We start from the raw sequence: 18,557 nt of genomic DNA on the forward strand, positions 1-18,557 counted from the left end.
CTTACAAGGCCGTGCATAAGTAGTCAGCTTTTCCCCTGATTCAAAATGGGGTTTTATGTACCCTACTGGGATGTTTTTTACGTCATGATTGTACTCTGCTTTCTCTGATTACGCACCAGTTTCTTAAAATTTGTTTGAAGATATGCATCAATATTGGAGCATTACTGAATGAACGTTACAAAATGCAAAAAAAAAAAAAAGTTTCGGGGGTTAGAATAGTTTTAGAGCCACAGCTCCAGATCTAAGGTTTAAATATCTAATCAAGAAAAAAAAATCATGATGGGAGATGACCGTAAACATGTAATTAAGTAATAATTATGTTTACTTAATTACAAAGTATATGATACACTTACATCTTACTTCCAAGCTGCGAGACTAAGGCTTTAGTCAGTAGATATCAAAATGTAAACTTTTGCAGAAACTTTTCTGCAGGAAGGATGGGGAAGCTGGAAAGATGGATTGGGCTAAATACACTGGGTAATCCTGGAAGAAAAACTGAGGTTTAAAATTGAGAAGCCATAGCCAGACTTGAAAATGTATAAATGCTCTCAATCCCATCTTGAGCCATTTCTGTAAAGAATAGCCAAAAAAAAATATTTGTTTGTAGATGGTAAAGTGATTCCCTAAACGGATTTACAGCTTAATACATATACACCCCACACATTTCAGATATAATTCCTTCTTTTTTCACTCTGCAATCTCTGTGTGGAAAGGTTTAAGAGATATAAGTACCTATGAAATGGTAGACCGTCATATTACTACCAAGGGCAGTTATTCACAAGGCATTTAATATTTTACTCATTTTACATTTGGTTAATTTGAGCTCTTGGTCTATATTGAACCAGACTTCTAAGAGTTGAACCAGTAATCGATTGAAAGGGACAAATAATTATTTTTCATTTTGCTGCTACTTTTCTAACATTTGTTTCTACTGACATCAATTTATTTGAGAAACAGTCTATTAAACACATTTTTATCATTTATGTAACCTGAGCATACACATTTGTTACGTAAAATAACAGGAACCGTTTTCGACAGGCAGGGATAATTATTTGTTTCTAGATTTTTTTTTTTAATTACAGCGTATAAGAACTGTAAACATCCAGGAAAAAAACGTACGATTCTTTCTTTGACCCGCAAACGTTATATTTTGAATGAAAAGGTTCTCCCGTCCATCACAACAACACGAAACCAGACCGCTGTCCGAAGAAGAACTGCGATTGGCTGACTACTCTCCGATCAGTAATCCAGGAAAACGATTGGCTGAAAGCTGTCAGTGGAGGCGGGCCCACTTCAGCTGAGACTGTCAAGATTGGCAAAGCGGTGGCTGCTGCTGCTGTATGCAGGTAAAAGGGGCAAGCGACAAGAGGAAAAACAAGACCTGAAAAACATTCATCCTGGCAGAAAGCGAGGAGCGCAATGGAAACGTGGGAGCCCTTTTATGCGAAGTAGTGTGAGGAGGAGAGGTTTTAAATTCGCGTATAAAACTGCAGCACCTCTTGGTAGCCTTAGCGGAAAGTGTCGCTTTGTGAGTGGAAGCAACTTGGACAGCTGCGTGTTTTCAAGCGGAGCCATCAACAAAGAATGAAAGCGTTGAAACGAGGTGAGCGCCAACCTGACCGTGTTTTCTAACCTATTCCATTGACTTTAAAAAATAAAATACAACAAATCCTTCCCAGAACTGTGCGTCTTCTGGCTCTGTCTAGCTTTTGCCGTGGACTGTTGCCTGGTATGCAGAGGGGGGGTTTTTTGTATTTTTTTTTTTTTTGCGAGCAAATGCAGCGTGTTTGTGTTTGAATTTGGAGGGACAGCTAGCCAGCTAGTTGTGTGTCTATCTGTCGCTCTCTCTCTCTCTCTGTCTCTCTCTCTCTCCTGAGGCAGGCGTGCTGTCCATCTGGCGGAGCGGGAGGCTGTGCGTTTCTCCCTGCCTCCTTTGTGCGCTCCAGATGGCTCGGTTACCATTTTTTTTTTTTTTTTTTTTTTTTTTTGTTTTGTGATTGTTTTATCACAGCAGTTTCAGACATGCATCTCAAACTAATTTGTTGCACATCGATTCATTAATAGAAAAGTTTAATTGGCTTCCTTTTCTTAAACTTTATTTCTGAATGATTTTCCTGCTACCTATGCGTGTGTGTTTTTGTAAAAACAAGAAGTTGGCTTGTTTGACAGCCGCAGTGATTTACCACACAGCTGCTGCTGCTGCTGCTGGTGTGACCTTATCTTTTATCTTTGATGTATTTTCTTAGCTGATCAAATCCCATTCATGTGCTGCTTCGGTTTTTAAGATAAAGCCCTACTGTCAGTATCGGCCAGCAGTAGAGTTGTAGGATCACGTACGGCACGTTTCTTAAGGGGACTGTCCTGACCACATGAAAAGAGCTCTGTGGTCTGCCAATTATATCCGTGATACAAAAGTAGCATTTTTTCAGCATCTATATGCATATTTCTACTTCTTTGTAACACGTCTGCTGTTTTCCTCTGTGGAGTCAAAGATGAACATTTTGCACATGTGTGCGGAGCAAAACGGCACTTCCGTCTTTGCATGGTCAATAGGTTCCTGGGCCCACTTGGCTGCTGTGATGTTGATATGCACACAATCTCCTTTGTCAGGACAGGCGCTGCCCCCGGGGGTCAGGTTTCAACCCAGCTCCCAGAGAAAGACATTTACTGCATTCTGTGGCCCACCCCTTTGGGATCAGGCATGCTCCATTTTGTGGGGAGTTTTCCTCCTCTGACCCGCCGTGGATTAGAATGAGAAGTGGGTTCAATCTAAAAAACAAAAAAAAAAAAATACAAAAAATTAATTGGAGGAAAAAAAAAAAAAAGCAGTTGGTCGAAATAGTTCTCAATGCAAAGATCACTTTGTGATAGATTGCATGTAAAGTAGTAACCAATTAGGTTTAGATACTTTTTACTGTTCCTTTCATTTTTCTCTCATGACTAGGTTGTGTGTGAGGTATTGTCTTGCTAATTGATCCAAATCGAAACTAGAGGTGCGCTGATGACTGACTGACCTGTTTTTCAGCCTGACTTTTGTCGGGGGGTGGGAGGAGGGGGGGGGGGATCGGGGGCCGGTTTCTCTGGACAGTGGGTGATACCGAATCACCCTGACAACTCCCATCTTTGGGTGGAAGAAGCGACTCAAAGTTGACTGTTGGGTGTTTTTTAAACAATAAAATAAATGAAACTAGGGATATATTTCATTAGGGCTTCAAAGATATGCAAGACTTTAAGAAGAGAACAGGATGGCTGGAAAGTGTTACACCAAATGTTTTTTTTTTTTTTTTTTTAATTTCAACTTTTGTCTTGGAACATGTTGGATTTCTAATACTGGCAGCGTTTTGGAAACCTCAGTTAGTTTTTATTTATTTACTTATTTATTTATTTTTTAGAGAATGTAGGTGAATGTAGAGTTTAGCAAGGTTAGCCGTACTAATCCCAGATGTAAAACTCTTCAGGTGTTTTAAAAAGCCAGGTTAAAGACAGTAGAAATCCTTAAAGCCCCAAATGCTGTTTTTGTTCTTGATATAAATAATTGTTATAAGCAGGAAAGTTTGGGGTGGGGGGGGCAGTCATACAATGTTCCTTTGTCTTAAATTGCAGATCAAATCAGAAACATTATTTCTGGGGGGAAAAAAAACCAAAAGAAACCATACTGGTGTAGTTTATATCAGTGTGCCCTTTAATCATGGCTACTTTTGTTCCCACCAAGTTCTTGTTGAAAGATTCGTGTTAAAAACGACTCGTTTTCTCCCCCAGGTCTGGAGGATGACCGCCATCCCGAGCAGGAGCACTCTTCGGCTGCGTCGGACAGCGATGACGGCTCCCCGCTTGACCTGTCAGGGAAAGGGATCCTCGCGAAGCGCCGTCGCCGCGGCAACCTGCCCAAGGAATCGGTTCAGATCCTCCGCAGCTGGCTGTACGAGCACCGCTTCAACGCGTATCCATCGGAGCAGGAGAAGCTCAGTCTTTCAAACCAGACCAAACTGTCTGTGCTGCAGGTAAGATGATTTATTTATTTGTTGTTGTTTTTTTGTTTTTTTTGCATACATGTGAAGTTTTCAGAACCTGCCAGAGGACTGTGATTTTTCTCATTTCTGCTATTTGTTGGAGTTATGTCATTTAACTCTGGGGGGGAGAATAGCATTTCTTGATGACATTCATCTGAAACTTTACTACTTGTATAATTAGTAAGTTTCTTACTAATATCTTATGTTATTGAAATGCGTGAAGACAGACCGACGGCACGTTGACTGATGGTGCTGCAGTCGCTGCTAGCATTTTCCCACCCTTCTCTTTCTCACTTTGTTGCATCAGTAGTAGACATTTCCTCTTTCCTTCTCAACACACGGGCAGATTACAGAGTAGCAGGAGGCAGCAGCAGTTCCTTGTTATGTAGTCAGTTCACTGGAATGCGTTTGGCTGCCTTCTCTGTGGCTCAGCATATTTCAGCTCAGACCTTCATTATTGCCAGCTGTCTGAGCACTCTCAGCTCTCTGTTTTTCTCCTCCTGTACCAGTAGAGGGAGCATGTCAGACTTCTGCAACAGTCTTGGATGGAAAAGGAGAGTGATTGCATAGTTTTTAGATCTTGTGGAATTATTTATTTTTGATTATTTTTAGGTCTTTTTTTTGACAGTGCCTTGCAGATGTTTTCATCCACTTTTTTCACATTACAACCAGAAACTTGAACCAGTGATTCTTGAGAATAGGGACAAAATGGGTTTTAATTTTCCCAATTTTTAAAAAAATTATTTCTCAACCTTATGCAAATATGACAAATAATGTTTTGCAAATGTAAAGATGCTAAGGTGCAGGCTCCTAGTTGCAATTTTTTTTTAAAAAAAATAAATTTTTAACGGACCTGACCCAGAACTTTGTCATCACCATCTGACAAAATAAATATAAAATAATTTTTAAATGACCCTATTAATGACATTTTTACTCAGTTTTACAGACAAATGCTTCTCAAGAAGCAAAAGAAATATTATTTGAAACAAAAAACAACAAAAAGTCCATCTGACGGAGTTGACAGTGCATGACGGAGTTGACACAGAACTGAAGGTGGTGACAAACTAGTGAGTAAAAAGAAATACTTGATACATGTGAAGTAATGCAATTTATGTAAAATATATAAAAATGAATTAACTGCACATTTAAGTGAGATTTGACAACAATTTCACTGAAAGAGTCAGAAAAACTGATGGAGTTGACATCTGACGGAGTTGACAAAATGCCAAACTACCTCAATTTATATTATGTTATTCTGAAGGTGGTCATATTGTAGCTTGTCAGTTCCATGACATCTTTACAGTAAACTAAAATTCAGCTTTATTTCACAAAATTTCTTCAAAGTTTTGTAAATTGTCAGTTATGGTGTTGATACATCATGGTTGTGACGAGCAACTTAGGAATAAAACGGAAGAAAAACTAAAGAATAACATAAGCTAACCAGAGCTAACTTGCCCTCATGCAAAGGAAGAGAAAGGAAGTGGTCATGGGGTCCTCAGAAGTTCTGGTGCCCCCCAATAATGCCAGATTTTTTTTTACATTCTTTTCATGTTTGACGGTGTTGACAAAAACTAGGGTCAAATTTCAATGGAGTTGGAAAATATATAAAATGATTTTTAATTAATAATTTATTGACACGTTTATAATTATTTATATGACTACTTATACTTAATTGTATAATATATTATCTTGGTATTCCTTTATTACAATGTGTTGAGTTCTGCTCTGGGTCAAGGGATTCTACAGGCACCATCCACCCACTACAATGTTTAAAACAAACACCTGGAAAACATACATTGTTGTGCTCAAATGACCCAGGTTAGTTTATTCAGATATTTGAATAAAAAAATATTTTGTGTATATTTTATTCAAATTTTGTGCTTTATCCATAGGACCTGTTTTGTCCCTATTCTCAAGAATCACTGGAATGCGTTCTGTTGGGAGTTTTTGACATTTACAGTTAAAGTTTGGGCTAAAGTTGTGGAGAAATTACAAATTGGGTTAAATCATAAAATTCTGACTGTTTGTCACAGCAAGCAAAGCCTCACAAACACAAATACTGCTGTTGGAATAAAACATTAACATTTGTAAAATGCTTCTAATTTAGTAACAGCAGTCTAAGACAGGCAACAGTTGTTAATTGCACACCTTAATTGCACCTTAGGCGCAGTTGTCGAGGAAATGGTTTTAATATATCATCTTATATCATCTCATCTCATGGCTTTCAAAAGTTTGTCACAAAGAAAAAGTGTTTATTTTTGTTTTTGTGAGTAATTTTCGTCTGTTCTCCCCAGATCTGCAACTGGTTCATCAACGCCCGCCGCCGCCTTCTGCCTGATTTGCTTCGCAAGGATGGCAAAGACCCCACCAAGTTCACCATCTCCCGTAAGATCGTCGGTAAAACCGAGGCCCATCAGCCAAACAGAGGCGAAGCCTGCTCTCCCGAGATCGGCGCCTCGGCTCGCTCCTCTCAGCCGCGTCCATCGGTGATCCGCTCCACGCCTGCTTTGGACCTTAGCCTGCTGGGGAACACGGCGACGGCCATCCTCACCGGAGCGGGCTACCCTGGAAAGGAAGTGTGTGTGCAGGCACTCATGACGCTGGACACACAAAGCCTGTTGATGGAAGTGGATGAACGAGGTGCCCCCTCAGCCGGCCCAACGCCAGGCATCACTGTAGCTGCGAGCTACCCCAGCGGCCTTCTCAACACGCCTCCCCCAACTCCACCCGAGCTCTACCTGGGTCACGACTTCAGTGACCTGAGGCTGCTGGTTGACGCCGCTCTACAGAGAGCCGCAGAGCAGGACCTGCTCAAGGAGAGCCAAAGCAAACCAGCAGAGCCTTTACATGCCAAACAGCTGGATGCAAACGAAAAGGGCCCTACCCCGCCTCCAGAGGAACAGGTCATGCATCCTTCCAGAGTGCAGAGCCTGATGGAGAAGGCCATGTCTGTTCCAGAGCCGGTCAAATCTCCAACAGCTGCTGCTCCGCTTTTGCTCCCAGCCTCTGGGTTATCCCCCCTACCGGTAAACAAAGTGATGTGGAGCCCCTTATATAAAGACACTGTCAGAGCATCCAGCCCTAACCAACCTCGTCTCTTCCCAGCTCACCTACCAGCTGTAGTGCCAGTAACTGCCATCATCCTGGGGCAACCAGAGCTACAGAAACCTGCCGCCCTCCCGGCCGTTAATCCAAAGTTACCTTCAGCTTCTTCGTCAGTCTCACTTCCAGCCTCTTGTCCTATGGGTGCTTCAAATCCAGCAGTGAGCCCTGTCTCCATACAAGCCCCTTCGGCCCAGTCAGCCACAAGCCCCACTTCAGATCCCCCCCCAGCAGCAACTGTTGCATCTCAATTGACGCCTAGAGGGGACCTGCCCCACCTCGAGTTCCACCAGCCCCCCTCGATCCCTGCGACACTCCCTGTCGTGCTGCCTGCTTCATCCTCTGTCTCATCCGCATCTCCAGCAGCGGTCCCGTCTCTCCTGAGCCTTGCCACCCACCTCGCTCCTCATACCCCAGGGAGCAGCGGCTCAGCCATGGTGCCGAAGGTCTGGACCATGGTTCACGCCAACGCCAGGCAGGCCAGTTCACTCCAAGTGGTAAAGACCCCCATCGGCACTGTGTGGGGGCCGCAGCACAGCCTGCACACGCTGAGTGAAGCTGTCAACTAGAAGCTGCTGCTGTTTTGTTTCTTTTTTTTTCTTTTTTTATGTAATACATCTGAGAAGAAAGTGAGGACAGGTGTGTTTTATACGGCTGGACTTTAATGATTATAGGAGAATGTGTCTTGGTCGGCCTCTTGACGTGAAGCTCGAGCTCGGCATGAGTTGGAACTTTTATCGTTTACCACACAGAGGAAGGCAGAGCGTGTCATTCCTACGTTCTTGATGCCATTCTGCAACGGATTTTGATGTCATCCTGGGATTTTGGGGTGTTGCAAGAATGAACAAATAGGAAAATATTCCTGAATTGTACAAACATTTACCAGCCTTTCCAGTAGCAGTGCTGGACTTTAGTGAATGTAAAAAAAAAAATTAAAAAAAATTGAAACAAAAAAAGGTGACCTCCCTGGATATGAACTCTGCTGCCCTTTATTCAATCTTCTGGATAAAAAGCACAACATTTTTTAGATCTCTTTTAGTTGTGTGCATTTAAAATTATCAAGTTGTTTTTTTCTTTTTTTAGTTTTTATTTCATAAAAGGAGCCTGTTAATTTTTTTTTTTCTGGCACGGTTCTCTACTTTTTTTTTTATAAAAGGAGCCTGTTAATTTTTTTTTTCTGACATGGTTCTCTGCTTTTTTTTTTTCTTTTTCTTTTTTCCCCCTGCATTTGGAAACCTGAGCCAAAGAAAAATCAGAAACACAGCAGCACGTCTAACTCAGTGACTCCCTTGATTCTCCTTACGGCCAAGCGGTTTCATGAATCGTCATCTCAGCTGCTCTGTGCATACCTTCTAGCACGATGCATCATTAACTCTTTTACCGTTGGGAAGTTTCTTGTATTTTCAGTTTCCATTTAAAGCAAGTGTGTAGGTTGCTTTCTGCTGGAATCCCTCTCGATTCTTTATTTGGAGACCCGATGCGTCACCCAGAGTTCCCTGACGTTTGTGAGGCCTTAAGAGTTTCTGTTTCTCAGATCCGAATGTCGTAACGGAAATCGATTATTTCGTACAGGTTCTTGACAGAGCAAATGTAGCACATTTTTTTTGTACGTCTAAAAAAAAAGAAGTGTAGTTTTTTTTTTTTTTTTCCACATCTGATAGTTTAAAAGTGGCTTCTATCGAGTTTCTGCTAATCCATGAAGATGTAGTTTCTGTGAAACTGTTCCTCCCCCGAACATTTAATATTGGTATCTGTGAGTGTCTGTATGTGGGAGTTTGGCAGAAGGCTGGACTCCTTTCTGGTCAATACTGTAGCACAATTATTGATTAATGTTTACCAGGTCACAAAGCTGTGTTAAGTTCATTTCTGTTGTATTAGTGTGAGTGGTTGTGGACAGAAAAACATATGTTTGGGTTTTACTTTTGCTGAGCAATGAACACTGCCACCATTCCAAAAAAAACAAAAAAACCTCCAAACTTTTCTCCCATGTTTTCTTCACCGCGTTCCACTCTGTGCCACAAAGTTAAGGTTAATGTTTGCTTTTGTTGCAGAGGCAGAGTAGGCCGGTGTTCATTTATACCTCAGTTACACACAACCGATGTCGGGCATAAGTTATAATTACATTTTTCAAACTACATAAATACACTGTGATGATGCCTTCGAGGTCAGAATACTGGGAAAAGCTGGCTAAGATTTTAAGTAGCGAGGTTTTAGACGCAAGCTGACACTTCTGAGAAACAAAAAACAATGTGCTGATGTAAATATGTGAAAGGTCAAGCTTTTATTTTATTTTATTTTTTGTTCATATTTACTAGCATGAGATTTATTCTCAAGATGTAGTTCCTGTCCAACCAAATGTATTTTGTACGTTTTCTTTTTCCACTTCATGTTACAAATTATGACTCCAGGCAGTGTGACTGGCTGCTGTGCCTTAAGCCTTCGAATGAGGGAGGATGTCCCGGTTTTTTTTTTTTTTTTAAATATGTATTAAAAACTCAATAGTCTGTGCAATATACGCCTTAAACTTTAAATGTCTGTTTTTTGTATGAACATTTCAAAGAAATAAAGGTTCAGTTTTTTTCATATATACGTTTCGCTTTTTTTTTTATCCTTACTGAAAAAAATGTGCTTAATGCAGCTCACTGGCTTTATGGTAACAATTGTATGCCATTAATGATCAAATCCAGTAACAAATGGATCTGGTTTACCTTTCATGACAAACTGATTTTTTTTTTTTTATACCCTCAAATTGCTGGTGATTAAGACATTTAAAAATGATGCAGTCACGCCCTTTAAGTGCAACACCATTATTCTGAGGCCTTCAACTCTTAAAGATTTTGAGTTCTTCTAAAATGTGCTGTATCTAATTCTGTACCTCTTCTATTCCCTCTTTGGTAGTATATATATATGGACAAGACCATGACTGCACTTTGCTAGAAGTTTAGAGTCTGAATTTGAGCTAAATCATCTTAAATGGCACAACATCACTTAAGATACCAAAAAGCATTTTTCAATTTAAATTGTCAATATTGAACTTAGTAAAAAAAAGACATTGTGGCAGAGAATCCAATAAACACTTTCATTTTTAAATTCTACAAAGTATTAAGCATTTAATGAGTCCAAAAAAAAAAGCTAGTTTAAATGAGTAGACGCATTCATTTGCCACAGACATGGTCCATTTACTACAGGAGCTGTAGTATACTTTATTAGCCTGAGCAGATTCATGACAGAGATCCTTCTACAGCAAACATACCTGATCCTTCAACCAATACAACCAGCTGATGAAGCAAAGCATCAGCCTCAACCGTCCGCTTTGCCATTCTCACTGCTTGATTGTCAAAATCAAATAAACACTTTTTGCAACCCTATAAGAATACAAAGACAACAGACAAAGGGGCCACGTGGCAGTGCTTAAGCTTCTGTGGTAGTTATAAGGCAGGCAGGAAGGGGTAGTCATTGCTGTGTAGCACTGAAGCCGAAAGTCCCTACAGCACATATAAACAAACACAGCGGTGTGCAATGCATCACAAAAATCTTACTAAGTTGCCTATAAATACCAGTCAAAGTGCAGTTAATGTAGTTTGAGCTGCAGGAAGTGTATCGCAGAACAAGATCTGTGGATCCTTAGATTAAATCCTCGATCGACACGTTCGCCATCAAATGTACAATACAATTTAAGGACATTTATATAGTGATTCCGATTTTATTTACTTCTAATATACACTGTAAGGGGGAGGGATCGGTGAGAATCTGTGGTGCAGCATGTGAGCGGGAGCCAGGAGCAGCCGTTTTCCCCTCTATTCATCGTCCTTGTCCTTTGCGCCGTGTTTGAGGATGCGAGTGAACTCCGCGTAGTTGAAGTTGCCCTTCTTGTCGATTGGCGCCTCGCGGAACAGCTCGTCCACCTCTTCATCTGTGAAGCGATCGCCCATGGTGGTCAGCAGCTCTCTCAAGTGGTCCTCGTGGATAAACCCTAATTGAGCAGACGGCATCCACACTGAGTAAATAAATACAGCGCTGCACACTGAATACGGCATCTACGGCTCTTCTCTACGCGACGTGGGACCTTTGTTTACATGCGGACTCACCAGATCCCTCCTCGTCGAAGCAGGCGAAGGCGTTGCGGATGACGTCCTCGGGGTCCGTCCCGTTGAGCCGCTCGCCAAACATTGTGAGGAACATGGTGAAGTTAATGGGCCCCGGAGCCTCGTTCATCATTCCCTCAAGGTATTCATCCGACGGGTTCTTGCCTGTGAAGCAGCCACGCGGTTAATTACATTCAATGCCTCTTTAAACTATTCATACCCCTTTTTTACTTCGTATCTTTACGACCTTAAATTTGTATGTGTATTGGGATTTTTTGTGAAATACCAATGCAAAATTGTAAAGTGGAAATCTGCGGCTGCTTTTGTATTCGCAATGACAACTGAAAGTCTTTTAATGTACGTCACTTCCAGCTCTGGAGACTGAAATCTTTGCAAAATTGTTCAGATTTGAGTCGGACTCGATGATGAAGCTCCTGCAAAGTTCAAGTGTCTTGGAGTGATGATGCTGCCCCCACTGTATTTCACCCTGATGATGCTGGACTCAGGGGGGCTGACCTGGCCCCCATCTGCTGTGCTCCTTATTTTATCATTTATAAAGAATTTCAAAAACCATGCACATCCTTCCACATAACAACTATGCAGTACTTTTTGTGGGTTGAACTCACAAAATCCAAGTAATACACTCGAGTTCTTGGTTGTACTCTTAATAACTTAAAGAGCTATTAATGCTTTTGCGAAGCGTTGTACAGACGCTTACATTTGCCTCATATGCAGCAATATTTGGTGGGTGAGAAATATTGAGAATAAGGATTCCGACTTAAGTTGAACCCCATAAATGCACCACATCTGTGAAACATTTATTTTACTTTATTATATGTTTTTCTCCCATTTTGTTTTAGCCACCAAATAGTGACCCAAAAAAAAGCCAGAATTTTATTTTTTTGTCTTTCTTTACCCAAAGAGGCCAGCATGTCATGCAGATCCTCCTTGTCGATGAAACCGTCCCTGTTCTGGTCGATCATGTTGAACGCCTCTTTGAACTCCTGGATCTGGGACTGGTCAAACATGGCAAAGACATTGGAGGTGGCCCTCTGTGGCCGCTTCTTGGTGGTCTTTCCCTTGGCACGTTTGCTAGACATGGCGACGGCTCGGTCTGGACCTGTGCAGAGATCACGTCAGACAAAGGTGGGTTAGACAAAGCTTCGCTAACAAACACAGCTTCGTGTGAATGCACAAACTAAGCTGGTTTATATAGTGTGCATTTAGCACCAAATCTTCCATAGGTTCAGTTTGCACTTGCGGGCGAATCTTTTCCACCTCACTTCCTCTATAGAGAGAGAGAATCCCATTGTCGGTGAAACGGCAGGCACTTTGATTGGTGTGAAAATGACATGTCACTGCAGCACACACCTCAGATAGTTCCAGAATTAGACCCGTCACTCATGCTCGGGTCTACAAGGATTTAGAATTCGTTTTTGTGTGTGTGTGTGTGTGTGTGTGTGTGTGTGTGTGTGTGTGTGTGCACATGTGTGACCCTCGGGGTAAATGGCTGATGGAGGACACAGGGGTAAGGCTGGTTTGTGCAGGAAGGTAAATAAGGCCAATTATTCACACAGAAGAATGACATCATGTCTAGATAAGCACAGAAATGATGTAATGCAAGTGTCTTTATTGTAAAAGTTTTTTGTTTTTTTTAAAACATGTTATCTCAAACTCTGATAAGTAGTCTTTATAATATTTACTTTATATGGAACAAACTGAAGCCTGCAAGATTTTTCAGTCTTATTAAAAATATATTATGCCTAGAGCTAAATCTGTGGTTTGCATCATGTCTCTGAAGCCTGATGTCACTCTTCAGCCACTCTACACTCTTCGACAATTACCAAGACATCCATTTAATGCTGATTAGAAAAGGATTTCACAAGCTTACTGTTTGACTATTATTTCACATTATTTCACACAAATGAATTAATGCTCAACTTGTTCTATCCCAAAGTGGATAGTTGTACATTTAGTTTTTGATTATGCTCATTATGTTGCTTTAATCTCTAATTAACATCAGGCAGAGGGATTACTAATGTATGCTACCAATAATAAATGTAACTCAGGTACATGTAAGTTGTTTTTTTGTTTAGCAAAGTCACCGTCACTCTGTCCTACGAAACAATCTAAGGTGAATTTTAACTGCTGCATGTCTACTTAATGTTTTTATTAAAGGTTGTGCCTAACTGAAGTGTATGGACACATTATGACGACTACCATATAAAGTGAATAATGCTGATCCTTTTAATTTGAAACCATTACACCAGTTATTTGGAGGGATACATTGGACAACAAGCGAACATTTTCTCCTCGATGTTGATGTGGTAGAAGCAGAGACAATGGGCAATCCTAGTGGTTTCAGCGAGTTTGAAAAGAGCCAAATCGTGACGTCTAGACGACTACGTCTGAGCATCTCAAACCCTGCAGCTCTCTGGGGCTTTTAGGTGTACAGTAGTCAAAATTGCCCAAAAAGCAAGGAAGGGTGGAGATGAATGCTCTCAAAAAGCCATTTCTAACCCTTTGATGGTTTAATACAGTTGTGCTGCCACAGTTTTGTTGACCCGTTTTCACCACATCTTTCATCTCCCTGGTCCTTATGTGTGACAGTGTCTTTGTATTTAATAGAGCAGAGCAAAGCCGAATTACTGTGCAGGTCAGCCAAGACAAGAAAAAAAAAAAAAAAAAGAGCAGCAGGTAAAAGGGGTTTCTCTGCTTTTTATCCGGGTTGCAGATGCATGTCCTACAAGTCATTTTTATTTATACAAATTAGTGCAACTGTACCTCGTTCATACTTTTATAGCCAATGCAAATGTGTCGTGTCAGCTCAGTTTATGATCTTAATGGACAACTCAGTTGTGATCTAAAGTTTACATGAAGACATTATGGATCTCCATGTTTGCATTTCCTCCATATAAATTAAAAACAAAATGAGGAACCTTTACTGTAGGGCAGTTCACAAACACGTGCACTATAAAAAAAAAACAGTTTCACAGTATCATTCTATTATAGTGGTAACTATTTTTTTTTTTGCTTGTTTCACACTTATTTGAAGATGCAGTGCTCAATTACAAGTAAATTCAAGCAACAATAGTCACTTTTTTTTTGGTAACAAACCCAATCTAAAAGTTTTGGTCAGATTATAACAAAATAATTGGTTCAGCCGACTGGTATTATTATACATGGCGTGTTGTGTGCAGCAGAGAGTGATGGGGATGATATTATAAATGAAGATGTCAACTTAATAAAAAGTCAAGCATTGCCATAAAATTTATGGAGTAGAAGATGTTTCTATCCAGGTTAAGCCAATTTAGCAACAGCAGTCTGAGGTGGTGATCATTTGTAAATTGCACACCTTCAACGTGGTCATTAAGAAAATGGTTTGTAAACCACCTTATTAGCATGTTTCAAAAGTTTGTTACAATTTTAGGAATGTTTTGCTGTTAATTTCACTTTTTTTTTTTTTTAAATGGAGAACAAACCAGATGACGTAATGAAAGAAACTGTGAATGTACTTGCTAGTTGTGATTCAACCACCAAGAATCTAGCACAGGCATTAAACTGCTTTCTACACTGGGAATTTTTGGAACTGGATCAACTATTTAGTATCATATGTTAGTTAATGAATTACAAATATCGCCTCTGGTTGTCTTGTCTGTTTGAATAAGCCAACCCGAGTGAAACAAAGAAAAAAATTGTTGGATTACACATTCTCCTAAAACTTAGGAGAATTTGTCAAGTACATTTTTAAAATGTGTTGAATCACATTTTAAACATGTGATTCAATAAACGTGTTTATTCTACTCTTGCTGTTTAAAGTTTACCAAAAATAAAACATAAGCAGATTTCTTCATCGATTTTACGGGTTAAATTCTAGCAGGTTATTCTACAGTCTTCACTGACTTCACCCAACACTTGGCTCCCTTTGTGTCCCAGCTAATTAAAAACAAAACGCCAAAAGGTGTGCACTTTTGGCCGCAGGCCCTTCCATTCCCAACCTCACAGGAAGCTGGAAACAAAACTACCACGAAGAGGCAATACGACATTTCAGGAAGCAAGGAGTTCCTCCATTCGTTTAGCGCTTTTCCCTTCATTCTTTTCGGAAGACGCACAACACCCAGTTTTTATCTGGTGCAAATACAAGTACATCAGACATAAGAGCCTTTATTTCAAGGTCCTAGCCTCTACCCTTCCTTTCAGTGATGTTACCTCTCTACATTCAGGCCTGACATTTAAAACACTTGCAGGGGGGGTGGGGGGGGTCATTTCTTTTTAGAAAGCACATATACAAAGACAGCTTCTTATATACTTGGCCTACAAATGATGTTGATGTGTTCCCTTTTAATCTATTGCAATGCCTGAAAAAAGAAAAACTCAAGTAAAGCACCAAAACTGACTTTAGTTCAGGAGCCCACATCCTCCTAAATCCAACTTTGCCTGAAAAGCTTGTAGCAATTTAGTTAAGGTCCTTTATAATGCCCTCTACAATGCTTTAAATTCATTTTAAGAGCTACATGAACCACAAAATATTAATGACATTAACTTATAATTGATTTTGTTGATGTTTTTTTTATTATTTTCAACTTTGGAATGCAGTGTTCATAAGATTAACGTAATGAAATCCTTGCTTTGAAGACATATCTTGTTAGAGATATACTTACTAAAGACTAAAAGTGCATGGTGTAGAAAGATACCTTTATTTTAATTGCATAAAAATACAGCGAACCGATTTCAGAAGGACTGAAATAATAAACATAATATGAAGGTTTGGATTCAAGACTCTTTTTTTTTTTTAAGGCCTGTAGCTGACATCATAAATTTTAGACATTTTAAGCCTGATACATAATCAAGTCTTCAGCGCATGAACTTTACCTTCAAGAATAAGAATTAATGCTTAAAATCAGCAATGAATTGTGGCAAGAACAACACAAATAACCTCGGCTTGATTTGTACTGACAGAAACGTTTGTTCTCTGTCCATCACTGATTTCTTTCATCCTTTTATTCAGAGTGGGCCAAGACAAAGCTCCCCTGTCCTTAGAACCAATAGGAACAGTCGCTGTCTCACTCCATCTCACCAACTTTGAGTCATGAAGGTCAGCCGGTGCTGAAAGTGTGAAAACTCAAGAGACCAACGGTCACACATACCAAGAACAAACAGAGTGACGAGTCCAACAAGAGAGGGCATCTCAGGTGAACGTAAGAAATGGGTCAGCTGCATTCAGAAGTTCCTCTGTGGTGGGAATGAACATAACCGTACATGCTCACAGTTCATCTGGCACAAGGTGAACCCCATTAGTCTCCTTTCACTGAAGGAAATCCCCACAAATATTCACTTAGGAAGATCACTGTAACTGTTCTCTCCTCAGCTCCGACTCCTGAGATTTTACCTCACCAAACCACCTCAAATAAAAGCAAAAAGAGATTCTTGACGCTCTTAAAGAGTTACAGCCAGCTTTCATTCTCACCTTGGCTTCAAGCTGAAAATGAAGAGAGTCTTTTCAACTCCTTTTGCCCGTATCCGTCACCGCAGAGGGAAAGGAGGCAAGCGGTCCTGCTGAAAAGTTTGCTCAAACAATCAAACTCCCCTGGTTAGGCCCCGCCTCCTTTTCCTGCTCAGACCAATGGAAATAGCAGTGTGTCCCGTAGGGAGACGAACCAGGCCCAGACCATTTGTCCATACAAGGCAAAGGAATGCAAAAGCTACAGCCTCGCTGCTGCCGCGGTCGCTCTTTGGGATGTTTGGCGAAAAGGCAAAGATGAAATGACAGGAACTACGATAAGGCTGCCTTATTTAGAGAAAGGAGTCTAAACATTTGGTGGAAACATATTAAGGGAGAGAGGGAGCAGTGAGGAAATGCAGACCGAGTTTCTGCTGGAACAATAGTGCCCTTAAATAGGCAGCGAGGCTGCATAACTCGGGGGGGGGGGGGCAGAATTTAAAATGAACACCTGTCATGGACAATTTCTGTTTTCACTTCCAGGAATTCTCTCCTAATAAAACTATGGTAACTTTCTTCACAATATTAATAAAGTATCTGATTTAATCTTATGTCCCTCTGACTCTTTTCAGCTCTTTGTAAAATCTAAGATCTTCCCCTCATTGTTTGGGCAGAATAATTTAAGACGCAGTTTTCTTTCACAGGTCTTTATTTTGCACGGTTTATTTTATGTGTGTGTGTGTTTTTTTTAAGAAAAATAAAATACAGTTACCTAAAACATGAACATTTACTTGTATATGACAGTGTGACTTAAGTGTATAACTAATAAGAAATCGTTGTTACCTTCCCTTTTTATATCTGTTGTTAACTCAGCAATAATCATCGGTTTTATATTTTAATAGAATATCATCTAAATTACAATATTTTTTATTTATAAATACAGAATTAGACTGCATTAGAATTAGAATCGACAAAAGGGGGATAGTCCAAGGTCTACCGCGTGCCAGTTAAAATGATGTTCACCTGCGGTGCAGTGTCGCCATCTACTGGGCTACAGTAGACTTCAAATTCAAATTCATTAAACCATGGTATGGTGATCGTATTACACTGAAAGAAAAATTAAATAAAAGATAAAGCACTGCGACAATAGATTTGACGCTTTTTTAGGTGTATTGACCTTGGCTTCAAGCTGAAGGCCAAGGTCAATACACCTTGATTGATCTTTTGATTGAATCACAGTTCAATTGATTGAATCAAAAGGTCAATCAAAAGGTGTATTGACCTTTTCACTCCCCTGTACTTCAATGTTCCAGACGGTCAAACAGATTAATATTAAATTAAAATGACAAGAGGTAATAATTTCATACCCTGGCCCTATTTTAAGTAATTGCCCCCCAAATAACTCATAACTAGTTGGTGAGAACAATTGCAACAATTTGAATGATCACAATGTGTAAGTTTTCTTTATTTGTGTATTATGAGTTTCATTTGGTTCACTGCACCCCAAAGCGTTATAAATGGGTAATCCTTTCTAGGCTGATAGAAACAATTACTTTCTTACTTATCTGTTATTGAATATCTTCAGATTAGGTGTGGTCTTTAGGCTTCTCTGATCTTTTAGCCCTCCTAATGTTTGTCAAACAGGTGATATGATATTTAGTGATATGAAACAAAAGAACATGTGCTTAATCACAGGTGGCATGATTATGTAAAGTGGCAATTCTATTTTCACATCCTCTACCTATCTAATTAAAGAGGGTAGGTTGTGATATTGGAATTTGTCTGATGATCTTAGACATCGACTGACAGGCAAAGGCAAATGGAATATTTAAGTAAAACAGAAAGATGAAAGGAAATGCAAAAACAATGAAGATTATTTGTATTATTTGTCTTTTGTAATAGCTGAAGAGGTTTCTTGAT

At 40.0% G+C, this 18,557-nt stretch overlaps 2 protein-coding genes across 3 annotated transcripts; one reads left to right on the plus strand and one right to left on the minus strand.

Moving 5' to 3' along the window:
• The first annotated feature begins 65 nt into the window (after positions 1-65).
• On the plus strand, positions 66-9,697 carry tgif2 (TGFB-induced factor homeobox 2). The gene is made up of 3 exons (XM_008409372.3): positions 66-1,603; positions 3,760-4,001; positions 6,305-9,697. Exons 1-3 carry the CDS (start codon positions 1,585-1,587, stop codon positions 7,679-7,681), a joined length of 1,638 nt encoding a protein of 545 aa, XP_008407594.2. The 5' UTR covers positions 66-1,584; the 3' UTR covers positions 7,682-9,697.
• A 584-nt stretch (positions 9,698-10,281) lies between these two features.
• Positions 10,282-17,833, minus strand: myl9b (myosin, light chain 9b, regulatory). Of its 2 annotated transcripts, none has more exons than XM_008409374.1 (4): positions 17,815-17,833; positions 12,114-12,317; positions 11,201-11,362; positions 10,282-11,085 (listed from the first exon to the last, which is right to left on the minus strand). In XM_008409374.1, the coding sequence occupies exons 2-4, from the start codon at positions 12,295-12,297 to the stop codon at positions 10,910-10,912; spliced, it is 522 nt and encodes a 173-aa protein (XP_008407596.1). In that variant the 5' UTR covers positions 12,298-12,317; positions 17,815-17,833; the 3' UTR covers positions 10,282-10,909. The 2 variants fall into 2 exon arrangements, with proteins under 2 accessions (XP_008407596.1, XP_008407595.1); XM_008409373.3 differs by lacking the exon at positions 17,815-17,833 and adding an exon at positions 16,665-16,823.
• Positions 17,834-18,557: the final 724 nt, after the last annotated feature.

The sequence above is a fragment of the Poecilia reticulata genome, chromosome 5 (genome assembly GCF_904066995.2).
Source record: "Poecilia reticulata chromosome 5, P_reticulata-male-v2, whole genome shotgun sequence".
Taxonomy (NCBI): domain Eukaryota; kingdom Metazoa; phylum Chordata; class Actinopteri; order Cyprinodontiformes; family Poeciliidae; genus Poecilia; species Poecilia reticulata.